The 17166-nt window shown below is 47.6% G+C and overlaps 1 protein-coding gene across 3 annotated transcripts in view; it reads right to left on the bottom strand.

The window, feature by feature from the left end:
- Positions 1–17166, bottom strand: part of ZHX2 (zinc fingers and homeoboxes 2) — a 191035-nt gene that overhangs the window by 13337 nt on the left and 160532 nt on the right. Inside the window, exons 3-4 of one of the 3 annotated variants that reach the window (XM_033202836.1) lie at positions 16439–16595; positions 3886–6622 (exon numbers count right to left, since the gene is read on the bottom strand). In XM_033202836.1, the coding sequence (XP_033058727.1) occupies positions 3890–6403 (2514 nt within the window). In that variant the 5' untranslated portion in view covers positions 6404–6622; positions 16439–16595 and the 3' untranslated portion in view covers positions 3886–3889. The remainder of the gene's footprint in view (positions 1–3885; positions 6623–16438; positions 16596–17166) is intronic. The other 2 variants (XM_033202838.1, XM_033202835.1) reach the window with 2 other exon arrangements.

Here is a 17166-nt window from a genome sequence, read left to right as displayed (position 1 = left end):
ATTGAAAGAATCCTTTAAGGAGTGCCTTTGTCCAGGATGTGGGAGAACCTTCAATGCTACCCCTAGTGCGGACGGCAGCCCCTTTCTCAATACAATGGACCTCCAATGGTGGGGCATGGTGGGCCTGTCGTCCCAGCTCTTTGGGAGGCTGAGGCTGGTGGATCACCTGAGGTCAGGAGTTTGAGACCAGCCTGGCCAACAGTGAAACCCCATCTCTACTAAAAAAAAAAATACAAAAATTAGCTGGGTATGGTGGCAAGTGCCTGTAGTTCCAGCTACTTGGAAGGCTGAGGCCAGGAGAATGGCTTGAACTTGGGAGGCGGAGGTTGCAGTGAGCCCAGATGGCACCACTGCACTCCAGCTTGGGCCATAGAGGAAGACTTTGTCTCAAAACAAAACAAAACAAAACAAAACAATGGACCTCCAAAATATCAGGGAGCCATCAGGGATATCTGATGTTGCCACGTGTGGAACAGATCTTAGCATCCTGTTTAGGGATGTTTTCTAGCTTACGGTTGGGGCATTTACCATAATGAAACATAGAGTGGGATTCCTGTATGCTCCTTTTTTTTTTTTCCAGACACAGCTAGTCCCTGTCCTGAGAAGGGAGGTATCAACTAGAAATGGAGAATTTCTGTCAGAAATAACGAGGTAAAGACGGCAGGAGGAAGAGTGAGGACTCTGGAGACAAACTCATGTGTTGGCTGGGTGAATGTGGGTAAGTTCTTTGGTTTCTGAGTCTGTTTCTGGGTTTATAAAACTATAGAGAAGCTACCTCCCAAGGAGAATTAAATAAGAGCAGAGCACCTACCTCGACCTCTGCTATTCAGGCAACCTTCGTTCATCACTCCATCCTTCTTCCCCAAAGGTTTTCTGTATGATTTTAACATTCCCTCCCTCATTACTGTCTTCTTTGGGCCACTGGGGCATCAGGGAGGGTAACATCCCACCCCCATGAGCATTTTCTACTGGTGGTGGTGGAATAGCTTGGGAGAGAAGAGATGGGGACGGGGGCCTCAGGGGCCTCTGGAGAACTGCTGCCCCTAGACAACCTCCCGTTCAGCCATGGGGCCCTGGAAATGCCATCTGAGCTTACCTTGGAATACAGAGACACTGAGCATCTTTCTATTCAAATTCAGGAAACACAACTTGTTCAGAATAGCTTTTGCCTGTTACGGGAAACCGTTGAGTTTGCTTTCAGTTTGCCTCCTCTTATCCTTTACTGAACCCAAACTCTACCTTTTGGCTATGCCCAACCTCTTTTGGTTTCTCACCAGTGCCATTCCTTTTCTCATCTCTGGACCTTGGCCTGTGCTGCTTCTTCCATTTGGACCCTTCTTTCCTTTGTCTGTGCACCTGGCTAACTCCTTCTCATCCCATGGGTTGGATGTCCCTTTCTCCAAGAAGCTCCCTAACCCCCGACCTGGGTGTTCCTCCTCTGAGCCCCCACAAAGAGCTGTGCCCTTCCCCATTGTAACACATATCACAGTGATGAGTAAAGGAAAGTGCGATTTCCTCTCTTCTTGGCCTGCCCAGGCTCCAGTGAATGGATACTGTGTTGTCTGTCTCTCTCATGGCACTGTTTGTAGCACCTGGAGTAGCAGCAGGCACACAATAGGCGTTCAGAAGGCACTGTTGAATGGAACTGAATCCTATTGTCCTCTCTGGGGTGGGAGGAAAAAGCAATCATGTAGACAAGTGTCATGAACGGGAAAAGATCAAGGATAGAAGATGGGAGGCCCGGCGCGGGGGCTCATGACTGTAATCCCAGCACTTTGGGCGGCCAAGGCGGGTGGATCATCTGAAGTCAGGAGTTTGAGACTAGCCTGACCAACATGGCGAAACCCTGTCTCTACCAAAAATACAAAAATTAGCTGGGTGGGGTGGCACATGCCTGTAATCCCTGCTACTCGGGAGGTTGACACAGGAGAATCTCTTGAACCTAAGAGGTGGAGGTTGCAGTGAACTGAGATAGTGCCATTGCACTCCAGCCTGGGCAACACAGTGAGACTCTGTCTCAAACAAACAAACAAAAAAGATGGGGCAAGCAAGGAGCTTTCATGTGGACCAAAAACAAACAAAAAATCACTCCCTCATTTTAATGAGGGAGGTATGGGCTAGACCGGTAGGTTCTTACAAGGTGGGAAAATGGCCAGAGGTGGCTAGGTAGAGGTCGGAGGTTGCTGTCATTGTGGCCTCAATGCACTTCTATCCCCCTCCTTTCACTCGTGCCCTCCCCTTTGGGCTGTGCCCGCACCCGTGACACACAGGCATTTCCTCCTCCAAGTGGGAGCAAAAAGGAGAATGGAGAATGATGGCATTCTGGGACTGGCTGCTCATTAAAGTGCTCTTTTAATAGCGGATGGAACTGGCTAAAACAAGGTTTCCAGAGAATTTCATTTATTTGTCAGCTGCCTCATTTTGTTACTGAATCAATGAGTTAATGAGCAACGTGGTTGGCCAAAGTTGTCCAAGTACAGGAAGACAGAGGTGTGGTAATTTCCAGGGCTGCCTTTGGGACCTTATCAGTCATTCAGGAGGTTCTTACATTTATCTTATCCTTTGTAAAGATAACTGGGGAGGCCCATTCTGTGGTCTTTTGAGTGACCTCTGGAGAAGCCTACCTGGGCAAACCATGTATCTTCCTCCTTGTAATATTTCCTTTCCCTCCCGCAGCCCTCCCCCTGCCACCGCCCCCATTTCTCAACTCACCACCGAGCTGCTGTGCTTCAGGCCTGGATTTGCACTGACCTCTTAGGAAGCAGAACACCAAGGGCTTCAGTGGCATGTCCCATTATGGGGATGACACGGCCATTAGTAACCATGGAAACTGCCCTTCCCCATGGCTTGTGTGGCTCTACAGGCCTAATTTACAGCCGGCTCTTCCAGATTTGAAGGGGTTATGGGGACCCAAGCACAGTGGCACCTTCCTTTAGCCCTGACAAGGCAAATATCAAGCACTTTCAAAGTCTTTTCCGATTAGAATAACCTCAAGTCTTTGATTCAGTAAACATGGATACGTATTTTTAAAAAATCCAAAGAGAAAAGGAAAAAAAAAAAAGAGAGAGAGAAAAAGAAACAAGCACTTCATGTTTGGTGTTTTTACAGCAACAAACATAAAACACAGAGGGAGGATGTGCTTTCTAACAGTCACAACTAAACTTCAGAATGGACAGGCCTGAAGGCTGGCACCCAAACAGGCCACAGCCAGCGGTGCTGTCCCCTGGGCACAGCCTTACAAATGAGGGCATAGGTTCCATCAGCCCCCATTTTTCTTCCTTTTTCAAAGAACCTTTACAAATAACTCATCAGCTGGGCTCAGTGGCTCATGCCTGTAATCCCAGCATTTTGGGAGGCAGAGGCAAAGGGATTGCTTGAGTCCAGGAGTTTGAGACCAGCCTGGGCAACAAAGTGAGACCTTGCCTCTTCCGAAAATTTAAAATATTAGTTGGGTGTGGTAGCAGGTGCCTGAAGTCCCAGCTACCTAAGAAGCTGAGGTAGGAGGATCGCTTGGGCCCAGGAGTTTGAGGCTGCAATGACCTATGATGGCGCCACTGCACTGCAGCCTGGGTGGCAGAGCAAGACTCTGTCACTAAAAACAAAACAAAACACCAAAACCAAAACCAGACCCTTCCACTACAAGAATAAGTATATGAGGTAATGCATACCTGAATCAGCTTGATTGAGCCATCCCACTAGGTAAACATATTTCAAAACATCATGTTGTACGTGATCAATATACACCATTCTTATTTGTTAATTACAAGAAAAAGAAGCCACCATCTACATCAACATCTCTGTACCCTACAATCTATACTAACCCTGGCAACGAAAAGAAAGCAAGCTGCGTTCTCCGCTGCTGCCTGGGTGAGCAAGTGGAATTACCTGTCTAGGCCTGGCCAGCCTCTGCAGGGACGCAGTCGGAGTCCGATTCGGCCAGTTCCACTGCGCCTTCTGCTGCAGCCTGACTCCAGCTATCTGATCTATCTGAGATGGCATCCTCCTCCCCGACCGTCACCTCCACGTAATCCACAACGCTTGACTCCTCGTTCTCGTCGCTGCCCTGGCCGTCCCGGCTGCTGCCCTCTGAGCGGTCTGAGGTGGCCTCTGAGGGCTTTGCTGGCAAACAGTCTTTTGCTGGTTCGCTGCCTACTTTTACCCTGGGTACCAACTTCTCCAAGTCCTCCTCGCAGAGTTTTTTGGGGTCCTTGTAATATTGTGGAACCACGTCACCCCCGTTCTTTGGGCTCTCGGCGATGGGTTTTGTTGCTTTCCTTGCTACGGCATCGTAGCCGTGATCATCTGCCACGGGCTGGTGCTGGTACTGCTCCATCCACTTCACGGTTCCTGTTTTCAGCAAGCATCTGTTCTCCTTGAACCAACGCACTATCTCAGTTCGGACCAGGCCCGTCTTGGCCGCTAACTGGTCGTACTCCTGGGGGGTAGGCCACTGGGTTCTTGCAAACGTGCTCCTCAGGAGATGAACCTGTTCTTGATTTTTTGCAATTGCTGGCGAAGGGCTGGGCAGAGAACTGGTTAACTGGGCACCAGAGAGCTGGTCGAGTCGAGACAGAGCACCGTTGGGGGCTCCCACATCTTGGCCCTTTTTGCCAGACCCCATGGAATCCAAGACAGCTTGTTCCATGCTGTCTCGAAGCTTCCGCCTCTCCGAGAACCAGGAGTCGATCTCTCTCCTGCTCAGCTTGGTCTCCACCCTTAGCCGATCCAGTTCTGCTTGGGTAGGAAAAGAACTTTTCAAAAAGCTGTCTTCCAAGATTTTCACCTGACCCTGTGTTTTCTCTTTGAACTTCTGGGGGGCAAAGTCTGGGTATGCATGGTAGGTGCGACCGTGTCGGGAGGCCGCGATGGCCAACTGGTCTTTGGCAAGGGATTCGCTGGTGATGTGGACGATGCCCCTTTGACACCGATACCGGTGGTCACTGAACCATTTCTTGATCTCGCTCCTGGCAAGGCCAGTCACCTCGATAAGCCGGTAAACCTCAGCATCATCAGGGAACTGGCTCTGGAGAAAGCTGGCCTTGAGATGTGCTATCTGCTCCTTTGTCTTCTTGCGGTCACTGGCTGGCGTGGGCGGGGGGTTGGCCGCCTTGGCTGGGGGCTCTGGCACCTGAGCGATGTGTGGACGCTTGGGCTCGGGGGCAGCTTGGGGAGTCACCAAGGGTCTCTTCTGGCCGTGGTTGGTGACTCCTGCCACGGCAAGCGTGATGGGGGAGCAAGAGACGGTTGTTGACCCGCTGGTCACCTGAGTCAGCACCAGGCTAGTCTGGCCCAGGATCTGGCATGGTAGAGCCGTCTGTAGGATGGGCTGCGTCACCTTTGTGGGGGCCAACTGGGCAGGCAGCACAGTGATGGTCGGGGGTACTGACTGGATGGTACCATTGAACATCTTCTTCCGGGCCTCCTCCACTTCTTCTGGGGACCAGCTGATGCCGTGCTTTAAGCGCTGGGTGGCAAACCAGATTCTGATGTGCTCCTCTGGGTGTTTGGAGGCAGCCGTCAGCCAGGACAACTCAGCCTGGGTCGGGTAAGGAAACTTGTTGAAAGAGTTGATCATCGTGGCATTTGTATCCAGGGCAGAGTTGTATTTGGTAGTATTTAGTGGGACGGGGACCTTGGGCACAAGGTTGATATTTGGTGGCAGCTGTACAGAAGGCATGACGTGTCCTAATGTGTCTTGGAGGAGCTCCACACCTCCGAGTCTCGAGAGGATCTCAGCTGTGTCTGTCACCAGGCGGGCGGTCCCTTCCACGTGGTTCTCGGGGGTGATCTCCTCGGGCTTCTTGAGCACCTTCTTGGCATCCGCTTTTGGTTTTCCGGGCTTCATGATGGGGGTTTTACTCACCGAGATCCCAGAATCACTGTCACCAGTTCCAGGGCCGCTGGTGGTGATGGACACAACATGGTTGGCGGCTTCGATGGACTGTTCCAAGACAGTTTGATTATTGCGCTTAATTAACTTCAGCTTGAAGTTGGCCTCCCCGGGATGGAACTTGGAGTTGTGGTCGGACAGGGAGTCGTACTTTTTGGTTGTGAAGTTACATTCTGCACACACGTAGAGGGGGTTGAGAATCACGTTGGGATGCTGCATGTCGACGTGCTCCGTGAACTCGTTCAGGTTTTGCGTGGAGTAGGGGCAGTATTTGCACTCATAACCACCTTGGAGTTTTTTGGACTGGCTTTCTCCCGTAGATTTCACCTCTATCACTTCATTTTCTTTGGAAGAGTTTTCAAGTTCTGCTGCCCAACTGTCCTTGGCCATGTCAGGCTGTGGTGTGCTGATTCCCTTCTCTTTGGCCCCGTCTACCTCCTCGGGCACATCTTGTTCTACTACTTGTGATGTCCGAACCATGCACGGAGTTGTAGATTTTCGTTTGCTAGCCATGTTGCCTGTCTGTGTGCAATGGCTTAGTTTTGGATGGGGGTAGGGAGGGGATAGTGATATTCTTGGAACGAATAAGGTGAAGGGCTTTTGGCTTTATTCTCCCTCAAATGGCTTTGGCTTTCCTTGTATGCTGAAGTCTACTGTTTGAGTTTTCAGAATGGTTTCAGCACAGAAAATTGCAATGGCACCAACCACTAAACACACCAGGAAGCATCATATCTGTGGGCAAGAACAAAGACAGGGTCAGTGTCTCTTCACAAGGCAAAAGAAACTGGCACTTCTTTATGAGTTTTCCCATGACCCATCCCAACTGGCACCCAAATCAAACACCTATGTATGCCCAGATGGCGTGAAAGTGCTTATAAACAAGAAAGATCGCATTATTTTTCTCTTCCTTTTTTTGGGAAGGAGGTGAAAACAGGTCCAAACCAAGCAAAGGTGGATGAGGGTCACCATTTCATGTTTAGAGACAAAGGAATACAGGAAAGGTAGACAGGTACTAAAATCTTCTGAAGTGGTGAGAGGGAATGTCGCAGATGGTGTGCTTGCAAGCCACTTTTAGATACGGTACCTCGGAAGCCAGATGTGTCCCCAGGGCTAGCAAGTGAAATTTATCCAGGCGTTAGAAAACAGATAAGAACATTTTGCTTATCATAAAGGCAAAATCACAATAGAAAATCCAGAAAACGCAGAAAAGTATAAAAGAAAAAAAAAAGCAATCACCCCCCAATATTGTAGTTTTATTGTTCGTCTCACTTAAACAGTTTCCCATTTGCAAAAATAGTGAGCAAAATGATGATTTTAAAAATCATTATTTCATCACATGGTGAAATCGTCAGGCATGGTCTATCCCTACAATGTAATAACATGCATTATAGGGATATACCACACATGATGTGTTCAGCCATGGGACTTCTTTTGTAAAATTTTATTTTAAGTTCCGGGATACATGTGCAGAATGTGCATGTTTGTTACATAGGTATACATGTGCCACGGTGGTTTGCTGCACGTATCAATCCGTCATCTAGGTTTTAAGCCTCGCATGTATTAGGTATTTGTCCTAATGCTCTCCCTCCCCTTGTCCCCACCCCCTGACAGGCCCCAGTGTGTGATGTTCCCCTCCCTGTGTCCATGTGTTCTCATTGTTCAGCTCCTACTTATGAGTGAGAACATGTGGTGTTTGGTTTTCTGTTCCTGTGTTAGTTTGCTGAGAATGATGGTTTCCAGCTTCATTCATGTCCCTGTGCAGGACATAAAGTCATTCTTTTTTATAGCAATTGGACTTTTGTTGAACATTTATTTCCAGTTTTTGACTCTTATCAACAAAACTGCAGCGAATACCCTTAATCCTTATTCCTGATAACTACCTTTGGATGGATGCCTAGAAGTGGTTCTCTTGACCCATATATATGGTGGAGTGTTGGCCTCAGTTGGTCTTTTCTTTGGTAGTGTATGAGAGGGCTTGATTCACAATCCAGCCTAGGTAAAATACCACTGTTAAAAAGTCTTGCTGATTAGAGAGGGAAAAACAGTTTTTTGGATTTTTGTTTGTTTCTGAGATAGAGTCTGGCTCATTCACCCAGGCTGGAGTGCAGTGGCACAATTCTAGCTCACTGCAACCTCTATCTCCTGGGCTCAAGCAATCCTCCTGCCTCAGCCTCCTGAGCAGCTGGAACTATAGGCACACACCACCATGCCCAGCTAATCATTTTATTTTTATTTTTTGTAGAGACAGGGTTTTGCCATGTTGTCCAGGCTGGTCTCCGACACCTGGGCTCAAGTTGTCTACCTGCTTCTGTCTCCCAAAGTGCTGGGATCATGGGCATAAGCCTTGCCTGGCCAAGAAAACTCTTTAAATATGCTTATATGCTTTTCTTGATTGACAATAAGGTTTAATTGTTTTCAAAGATTTGCTCACTATTTATATTCTTTTGTAAATTGTCTGCTTATGTCATTTTTATATTTTGATGTTCTGTGGTTTTTATTATGAATTTGCAAGAGTTCTCTTTACATAAATAATACTAATGCTTTTCTTAGTTTGTTGCAAAACTTTCTTCAGTCTATCATTTACCTTTTTTTTTTTTTGGTGAGACAAAATTTTGCTCTTGTGGCCCGGGCTGGAGTATAATGGTGTGATCTTGGCTTACCACATCTGCCTCCCAGGTTCAAATGATTCTCCTGCCTCAGTCTCCCGAGTAGCAGGATTACAGGCATGCACCATCACGCCAGGCTAATTTTGTATTTTTAGTAGAGATGGGGTTTCTTCATGTTGGACAGGCTGGTCTCGAACTTCTGACCTCAGGTGATCCACCCGCCTCGGCCTCCCAAAGTGCTGGGATTACAGGCGTGAACCACCATGCCTGGCCCTATCATTTGTCTTTCAGTTGTGCATATTATATACATTTGTAATGTTTAACATGTAGAAATTTTAATTTTTAGCTAATAAATTTACCAATTTTTTTCTCTTATAGCCTCCTCCATTGTGATTTTATATTTAGGAAGTGATTCCCTGTCTTGATAGCTGAAATTCATTAATCTACATTTTCTTAAGAATGTTTTAACTTTATTTTTGCATTGAACTCATCTGGTATTGAATTTATCTTGGGTTAAGCTGTAAGACAAGTCTAACCATTTTTCTTGAGAGTTACCAACCATCTCAGCAGCGTGCATGATTATTTCCTTTCTAACTAATTTTTGAGCCACCTCTTTTATCATACACAAATTTTGTATCTACTAGGGTTGGTTCTGGGTTATCTAATCTGTGTATTCATCTAGCTATTGAGTACTGCACTTAGGCCTTGCTTCTAAAACAACTTCCCACGGGCCTGGGTTTGAGTCCCACTGAAGAGAAGGCATAAAGGCCGAAATGAAGAACTTATTTTCACAAACAACTCTGAGAGTCTAGGCCCACGTTCACCTGCTTAGGGGCTCAGGTGACACAGTTGAGCAGGGCTTGGGAGAGGGCCATTCCCCCACTGGTGAACCCAGAACCTGGCCCCTCTGAGATGAAAGCACCGGCATGTGTAGACTGGTCAAATTCATCAGCAGTGGGGTGCAGGCTCCTCGGACAGCAGTGAGGAGAGGACAGGGGCAAACCAGAGAAGAGGGCAGCTGCTTCTTTTTACTGACCATGCTTAAACTGCCACCTCCAGCCTCCACCTGCCGTGATCTTCAGGTCTTGATCTCACCTCTCAAATACTTTCCACACCTCCAGAGTTCATCTCCAGCAATGGCCCCACCAAGACCAGGCAAGCTCCGGCCCCGGCTCCTCTCTCCCACCGCCCTTCACACTCCAGTGGCTCTGTCAGGACCTCACTCCCCTCACAGCGCCTCTGCCAGAACATCCCACCCTGAGAGAGTGGCTTGGTTTTCAGGTCTCCATTGAAAAGTCACCCTCCCACAGGGAGGCTTTTGCTGACAGCCGCCCCTCTGCAAAATAATGCCTCCCCAGCACTCTCCATTTCCTCACCCTGCGTGGCTTTCTTCACGGCACTCTTCAATAGCTGACATCACACTTTGATGTTTTGTGGTTAAAAGAGGAACAAGTTTCCATCCACTTGTTCATCATTTGCATCTCCCTCCAGAACCATTCTGCCCAATATGGTAGCCACTAGCCACATGTGGCCTTTGAGTTTAATTAAAATGAAATAGGATTAAAAATTCAGTACCACAGTCATGCTAGTCACATTCCCAGGGCTCAAGGAGCAAATGTGGCTGGTGGCTATTGTCTAATACAGCAAAGGACATTTCTATCATGGTGGGAAGTCATATTGGACAGCACCATTCAAGAACAGAAACTCCGTCAAGGCAGAAAGGTTTTTTTTTTTTGAGATGGAGTCTTGCTCTGTTGCCCAGGCTGGAGTGCAATGGCACAATCTTGTCTCACTGCAACCTCTGCTTCCCAGTTCAAGCGATTTTCCTGACTTAGCCTCTCAAGAAGTTGGGACCACATGCATAAGCCACCATGCCTGAACTGATTGTTTTTTTTTTTTTTTTTTTTTGTTTTTTCAAAGATAGGATTTCACCCTGTTGCTCAGGCTGGTCTCGAACTCCTGGGCTCAAGTCATCCACTTGCCTCCATCTCCCAAAGTGCTAGGATTATAGGTGTGAGCCACCACACCCAGCATCACAAATTAAATTAACAAATTAAATTAACAGACATGTGAACATGTGTGTTGGGGTTACATGAGTGGAGGAACTCTGTAAGGGAAGGGAGATTCTACAGTTCTGTGGGGAGTACTATTTAACACAGCAGAATGTGGCTAAATTTGCACCCACTGGCCAAAGGGCTTGGGACATTTGAGTTAAATTTTTCAAAACAGAGGGGGAAAGACACTTTCCTCCTGCAGAAAAAAGGCATCAGGCAGGAGCAGACTCAGGGGAGGGAATATCTTTTTTACCAAAACTTCCCATATCCCGCATTATTTAAATCTGTTGACAAGTGAGTCCCTGAAATGAGGTGAATGGCGGTAAAATGGCCTGGAAGGTTCTCAGTGTTTCAAAAACTGTGGTTGAAAATAAAAGCATCTTTTAAAACTCATTCAGCAACCAGGAGTCCAAACCAAAGAAGATGAAAAAGAAGAAAAGAGGAAGGAAGAAAAGAGAGAAGGAGGAGAGCTCAGAAAACACAGAGCCTTTTGAGAATCTATTTCTTAGGGTTCTCTTGGTGGATCTGCAAGAAACACGGCCTTTAGAAGGATGACCCTGGCACCAGGGATTGGGTGTCTGAAGGGCAGTAGCATGTTGGCATCTGTCATTTTGAAAGCCTGTGAGCCACCAGCAAGGTGAGGACCAGCACCATGAAGCCAGGTACTTGCTGGAATGAAGGCTAAATTGTTTTGAGCAAAGTCTTCGGGTCCGATATGCCCAGGTCAAAGTTGGCAAAAATAAAAAATAAGTGAATGAATGAATACATAAAATGCATATTAAGAATAAACTCTAACACAGTCCCTTCCATAGTGAGTGCCACGTGTCCCAGCAGACCTGCTGCAAGTCGTGGTTCTTGCCCTGGGCCAGTGTCTCAGCACGTCTGAACTGGGCACAGTCACATCCTGTGCCAACCTGAAAACACTTAAAGGGAGCAGGGAGTTCTCTCTTGGGCTACACCAACCAGGGCCCAGCAGAGGGGAGACTCCAGCCAGTCATCATAGCATCCCCTGTCTGACGATTTCAGGCGCGTTCAGGGTAGTATGGCTGTAGACAGACCATCCCTTATCTGGAGCAAGAAACATCCCTGCCCTCGGGAGGTTGCCTGAACAAGTCAGAACTAAGCACACTTGTTTAAGATTCTGGTTCCCAAGAGAAGGGAGGGGAGGTAAGACAGCTGTTCTCTGCGTTGCCCCTCTCTGTCTGAAGTCCTGGTCCTCATGGGATACCCGAGAGTATGACAAGCACTGTCACATGGAAAGGAACCCGGAGCTCCAAATACACCCTTGCTGCCTTTACATGTTTTTGATCTTGACTCAGTTTTCCTCTTATCCACTGCAGCATTTGCTATGCACCTCAAAGAAACCCTAACCATAATGAGACCATAACAACGCCTCGGAATAAATTGCCTTGGAATACATGCCTTTTTTTGTTTGTTTGTTTGTTTTGCAGAGACAAGGTTTATATAAAAGAGAAATGACCAGTCTACATAGACAATGACAAAGAGGCCAGTTCTGGTGTCTGTGCAAGGCTCTCCCCTTCGCCACGAGGTGCTTCTTCCATCATTACCTTCCCTGTTGCAAGTGGAATGCAATTCAATTAGACCCTTGCTTACTGAGTATGAGTATGAGCCAGTACCCTGGGAACAGCTAGGGGCGCAAAGATGAAGACGCCATAGCTCTGTCCTCAAGGAGTTCGTAGCTGGTATATTAGTTTGCTAGGGCTGCCATGACAAAATACCACAGACTGGGTGGCTTTAGACAACAGAATTTATTCTCTCACAGTTTTGGAGGCTGGAAGTCTGAGATCAAGGTGCCAGCAGGGTTGGGTTCCTCGGATGCCTCTCTCCTTGGCTTGGAGATGACCGTCTTCCTCCTGTGTGTTTCTGAGGTCTTCCCTCTGTGGGAGTCTGTTTCCTAAACTCCTCTTGTTATAATGACACCAGTAATACTGAATTAGGGCCCACCCTAATGACCTCATGTAACCTTGAAGTTAGAGTAATTAATTACCTTAATTATCCTATCTCCAAATACAGTCACATTCGGAGGCATGGGGGATTAGGACCTCAACATATGGATTTTAGGGGAGCATAGTTCATCCTACAACAGTTGGGCAGGGCACCGCCATCTAAACACCCTTTGATGGCACACAAAGTGACTGGTTCAGACAGTCAACAAACACTGATAGGGCATCTAGTGGTGCCAGATGCTGTTCTAGTTGCAGAGGATACAGTGGTGGATGGACAGAAATTGTGGCTCGTGGAGAACTCACCATGGGGAAGAGTAAGGCAGGGAACACATTAAAAGTGTAGAGCGGGGCCACCTGTGGTTTTAAGCAGGGTGGTCAGGGACTTCCTCCTTGAGAAGGTGACAGTGGAACATGTGGATGTTGCAAATACAAGAAGGAGAAAGAGTTTGTGAAACAGAGAGGAGGCTGTACTTAATTTTATAGGGCAGGGTTGGGGGAGGATAGATAAAGGCTTTCCAGGGGAGGTAACTTTCCTTTTCTTAGAAATAAAACGGTAAAGCTACTATTAACGAAAATTCTCCATGCTTTCTTGGTGAGTCTTCACAACTCTGCAGAGCAGGTGTGACTACCCTCAATCTGCAGATGAAAGAACCAAGACCAGAGAGAGTAAGTGTCTTACGTAAGGTCACACAGCTAGTTCATGGCAGAGCTGGGATTTGACCAAAGTCTGTCCAAACCCTGTGCTCTTGGCACACTACCACAGAGCCTCTCCTGGATAAGCAGGGCTTCAAGGGGGGAGTAGAGTTCTGGGAGGTAGAGGAAAGTGAGAGTGACTCCTATCAAAGGAACCTAGTCTTCCCAGGCGGAGCAGACAGCATGAGCAAGTTAGAAGGCAGGAAAACATCTGAGGAATGACAAGGACTGAAGGTAAGGGGCAGGGGTGTGAGGGCAGAGGCAGGGAGGAGGCTGAACAACTTAGGTTGGGGCTAGATGGCGAAGAGTCTGGAATGCTGAGCCAGGGAGCTGGGATTTTGGTCTGCAGGCAAGGTAGGGTGAAAGCCTTTTGGGCAGGGTCTGGGAAACAGAGGGGTCTTGGATTCAAGGTGTGGGGTGGGGCTGGCAGGAAAAGAGGTACATCAATGAAGAACAAACCCTCAAACCAGGCAGCTGAACAATAATCGCAGCTAACCCCCAATGAAATGGTCAAGGCCCAGGCTGCTGAGATATCCTTCCCTTCCACTTCCAAGTTTCTCCTTTAAGCAGATGCTGGGAGCTATTCACTTTTCATCTGGAACTTTCTCCCATTTGGTTTGGCCTCTCTTCCCCACCACGGAATGGCTGAACAGTTGGGGTTTGTATGTCACAGCTCTGATTCTCCCTTAATCAATTCCCCAACAATAATGACAGCCAACATTCACCAATATCCTAAGTGCTAAGTTTCACTTCTCAGAAACCCTACGTGGACACTAAGGCTCAGAGAGGTTAAGGAGCTTGATCAAGGTCACACAGCCTGGAGCAGTAAAACTGGGATATGAACTTTATGTGTAGACCTGGGATTGTGCTAAAATACAGATGCTGATTCAGTGTGTCTGGCATAGGGCCTATGACTGTGCTTTTTTTTTGAAATGGAATTTCGCTCTTTTGCCTAGGCTGGAGTACAGTGGCGCAATCTCAGCTCACTGCAACCTTCACACTCTGGGCTCAAGCGATTCTCCTGCCTCAGCCTCCCGAGTAGCTGGGATTATAGGCATGTGCCACCATGCCTGGCTAATTTTTGTATTTTTAGTAGAGACGGGGTTTTGCCATGTTGGCCAGGCTGGTCTCGAACTCCTGACCTCAGGTGATCCACCCATCTCGGCCTCCCAAAGTGCTGGGATTACAGGTGTGAGCCACTGCGCCTGGCCATGACTGTGCCTTTCTAACAGGCTCCCAGGTAAGGATGCTACTACGCAGGTGTGGCAAGCTTTAAGGTACAGGGCTCTGTAAGGCTCCCCAAGAAGCACCCTCCTCTGCATCCTTTGTTCTTTCTCCTTCCCATCATCAGTTCCAGAGACAGGTGGTGGCATTTCCTGACCTTTCCCTGCAAGTGGCCTGCGGCCCCTGGGAGAAGGAAAAAATGGATCAAACTGCCACAGCAGCCCCTGGAAACTTCTCAAGGTGGCTGGCTCACAGTCTGGCTGTCAGGATGGTACATGGCTCTGCTCTTGACCTCCTTAGGGAGGCATCTGGGGGAGGTGAGGAGTCAGACTGTAGAGGCCTCCTGCAGCGGTGGATCTGTAGCGCTTGAGGGTTCAGAAGCCAGAGGGAGCTGCAGAACCTGGATCCCAGGGGTCTATCCAGAGGGCGGCAGTGCTCTGAGCCCAGGGAATGCTCAAGAGCTGCTCGCTCTCAGGGAATCACACCTCCGGGCTTTGACAGGGATGCCATGTCTCATGGCAGAGCTTTTCACTGGGGCTGTCAGAAGAAATAACAGGGCTGTCTGGGAGCTTTCAAAGGAAGCATCTTGTCAAGACATCAAAACCAAAAAGGATGCTTTTAGCTTTGTGGGGTCTTCTGACAGGGCTGTTAACAGATTCTGCCTCAGTTCATCAAGGGTAGATCTTTTTCGAGGGGGTGGGGGCAGGAATTGTTCCTTTGTGTTTTAAAATCACAACATGACACCCCCGCAGAAGGCATTTTGCTGGGTAGATATGTCATGGCAATGGTGGCGGGTGGGGGCAGGGCAGGAGGAATTAGATGCTACAAAGCGGAGGGCCAGGGCTTTGCTCTGAGCTCCAGCAACCCAGCTCTCTTCTCATCTGTTTCCATTCTTGTCTCCATTTTTCTCATCTGTTAAACAAAATTGCCTCTGAGAGGCCACTGGTGACCAAGAGTGAATTCCTGAGTTTTCTGATTTTTCCCCATTTTATCTTAAATCCAAATTTGAATTTTGGGGTTGGGCCTATAATGTGGCTTCCAAACCATCACACATCACCTGGAGGGCTTTTTGTAAAAATACCATTCACAAACCTCAGTCCAGAGTTACTACACCCAAGCCTCCAGGTGCAGAGCCTGGGGATGTATATTTTTAATCAGAAGTCACGCAACTGCTGTGTAGCCTTGTTTGCTACCTTTGGAATCAAGATGTCACTTGGCTTCTTCTAATTCAGAACTGGTTGGGCTGAAACACATTGTCCCGTGAAGACACAGAAATGTTCATAACTGCTGCTTTTTTTTTTTTTTTTTTTTTTCTGCAGCTAAAACTACAAACAACCAAAGCTCTCTGCCGTACCAAAGAGTACAATACTGTATTAATACTCCCAAAGGGAATGACAGACAATTTGGAGGATGAGGTAGAAACGGGGGAAGAATTGTACAAAAGTACAATCCTGGAAAAGAAAACAGAATGCTGGCTGCTTGATAACATTAAAACATCTTTATAAACAAGATCCACAGAAAGAGGGTTGGTGATTTGGGAAAGCTGAGATGTAAGAAGCGATTTCCTGTTATCTGCGTTTGTGTTTTAACTTTTTGTATTGCTTAGTTGCTCAAACAGACACATTTTTAAAAAGAAAAGATGGGGTTTGTTGATCAAGGAAACCTGATAGTACTAAAATGTTGTTTACACGCATAATCTTTTAAAACTGTATTCTATTTAGAGACAGGTTCTTACTCTGTCACCCAGGTTGGAGTGGAGTGGCATGATCATGGCTCACTATAACCTCAAACTTCTGGGTTCAAGTGATCCTCCCACTTCAGCCTCCTGAGTAGCTGGGACTACAGGCACATGCCACCATGCCCAGCTTATTAAAACAATTTTTTAAAATTGTAGAGATAGGGGTCTCATTATATTACCCAGCCTGGTTTTAAACTCCTGGGGTCAAGTGATCCCCCTGCCTCAGCCTCCCAAGGTGCTGGGATTACAGGTGGGAGCCACAATACCTGGCTTACATGCATAATCTCTACTATTCCCAGAACACCAACCGATGGCTGTGATCTCCATTTTACAGATGAGGAAACTGAGGCTCAGAGAGGTTCAATGGCTTGCTGAAGAGGGTAGAATCCAGATAATCCTGGCTCCACGCCTGCTGCTTGATCCCTATGATACACAATTGTTCATTGTTAACAATTCTATTTCCTGATACCGTGTCTATAAATTAGATTTCTCACAAATTCCAAGTGGCCTTGCCCCTCTGGGAGTGTTCAAAGGAGGAAGATTTTAATTGAATTGCGATGTCTTTTTCAATGAGCTGTTCTGAAAAGCTCTTGTTAGGAAGAAAGCTGACATAATCCTTTCTAACCAAAAAAGCTACATCAGTGGCCCATGGAAGTTTGAAGTGAGGTCTGCAGCTACTTCACGGCGCCTGCCGTGTGAGCATCGCCACACATTTGGGTGACACAGGGCCCTGAGAGGAGGCTGGGTGTCCTGCCAGAGGTGGGATGGGGTGGTGGCTTCAGACAGGGTAGTCAGCACTCAGGGGCAGAGGAAGCCACTGATGCCTGAGAAGGAAGACCGGGTCTCGACCCATGTGAACCTGGAGCCCCAAATTTACTCATTTACTCTGAACCAATGAATTCCAAAGCTCTTCAACAGGAAAAGCCTTGGCCTCCAGGGGTCTTGTTCTCCATCAGTGCTCAGCATTAGTGCCCACCAGGTCAGTGGAAGTGGG

The sequence above is a fragment of the Trachypithecus francoisi genome, unplaced genomic scaffold (assembly GCF_009764315.1).
Source record: "Trachypithecus francoisi isolate TF-2019V2 unplaced genomic scaffold, Tfra_2.0 Lachesis_group7, whole genome shotgun sequence".
In the NCBI taxonomy this organism is placed as follows: Eukaryota; Metazoa; Chordata; class Mammalia; order Primates; family Cercopithecidae; genus Trachypithecus; species Trachypithecus francoisi.
The sequence above is the reverse complement of the archived record's forward strand: the minus strand, read 5'-3'. Positions and strand labels throughout refer to the sequence as shown.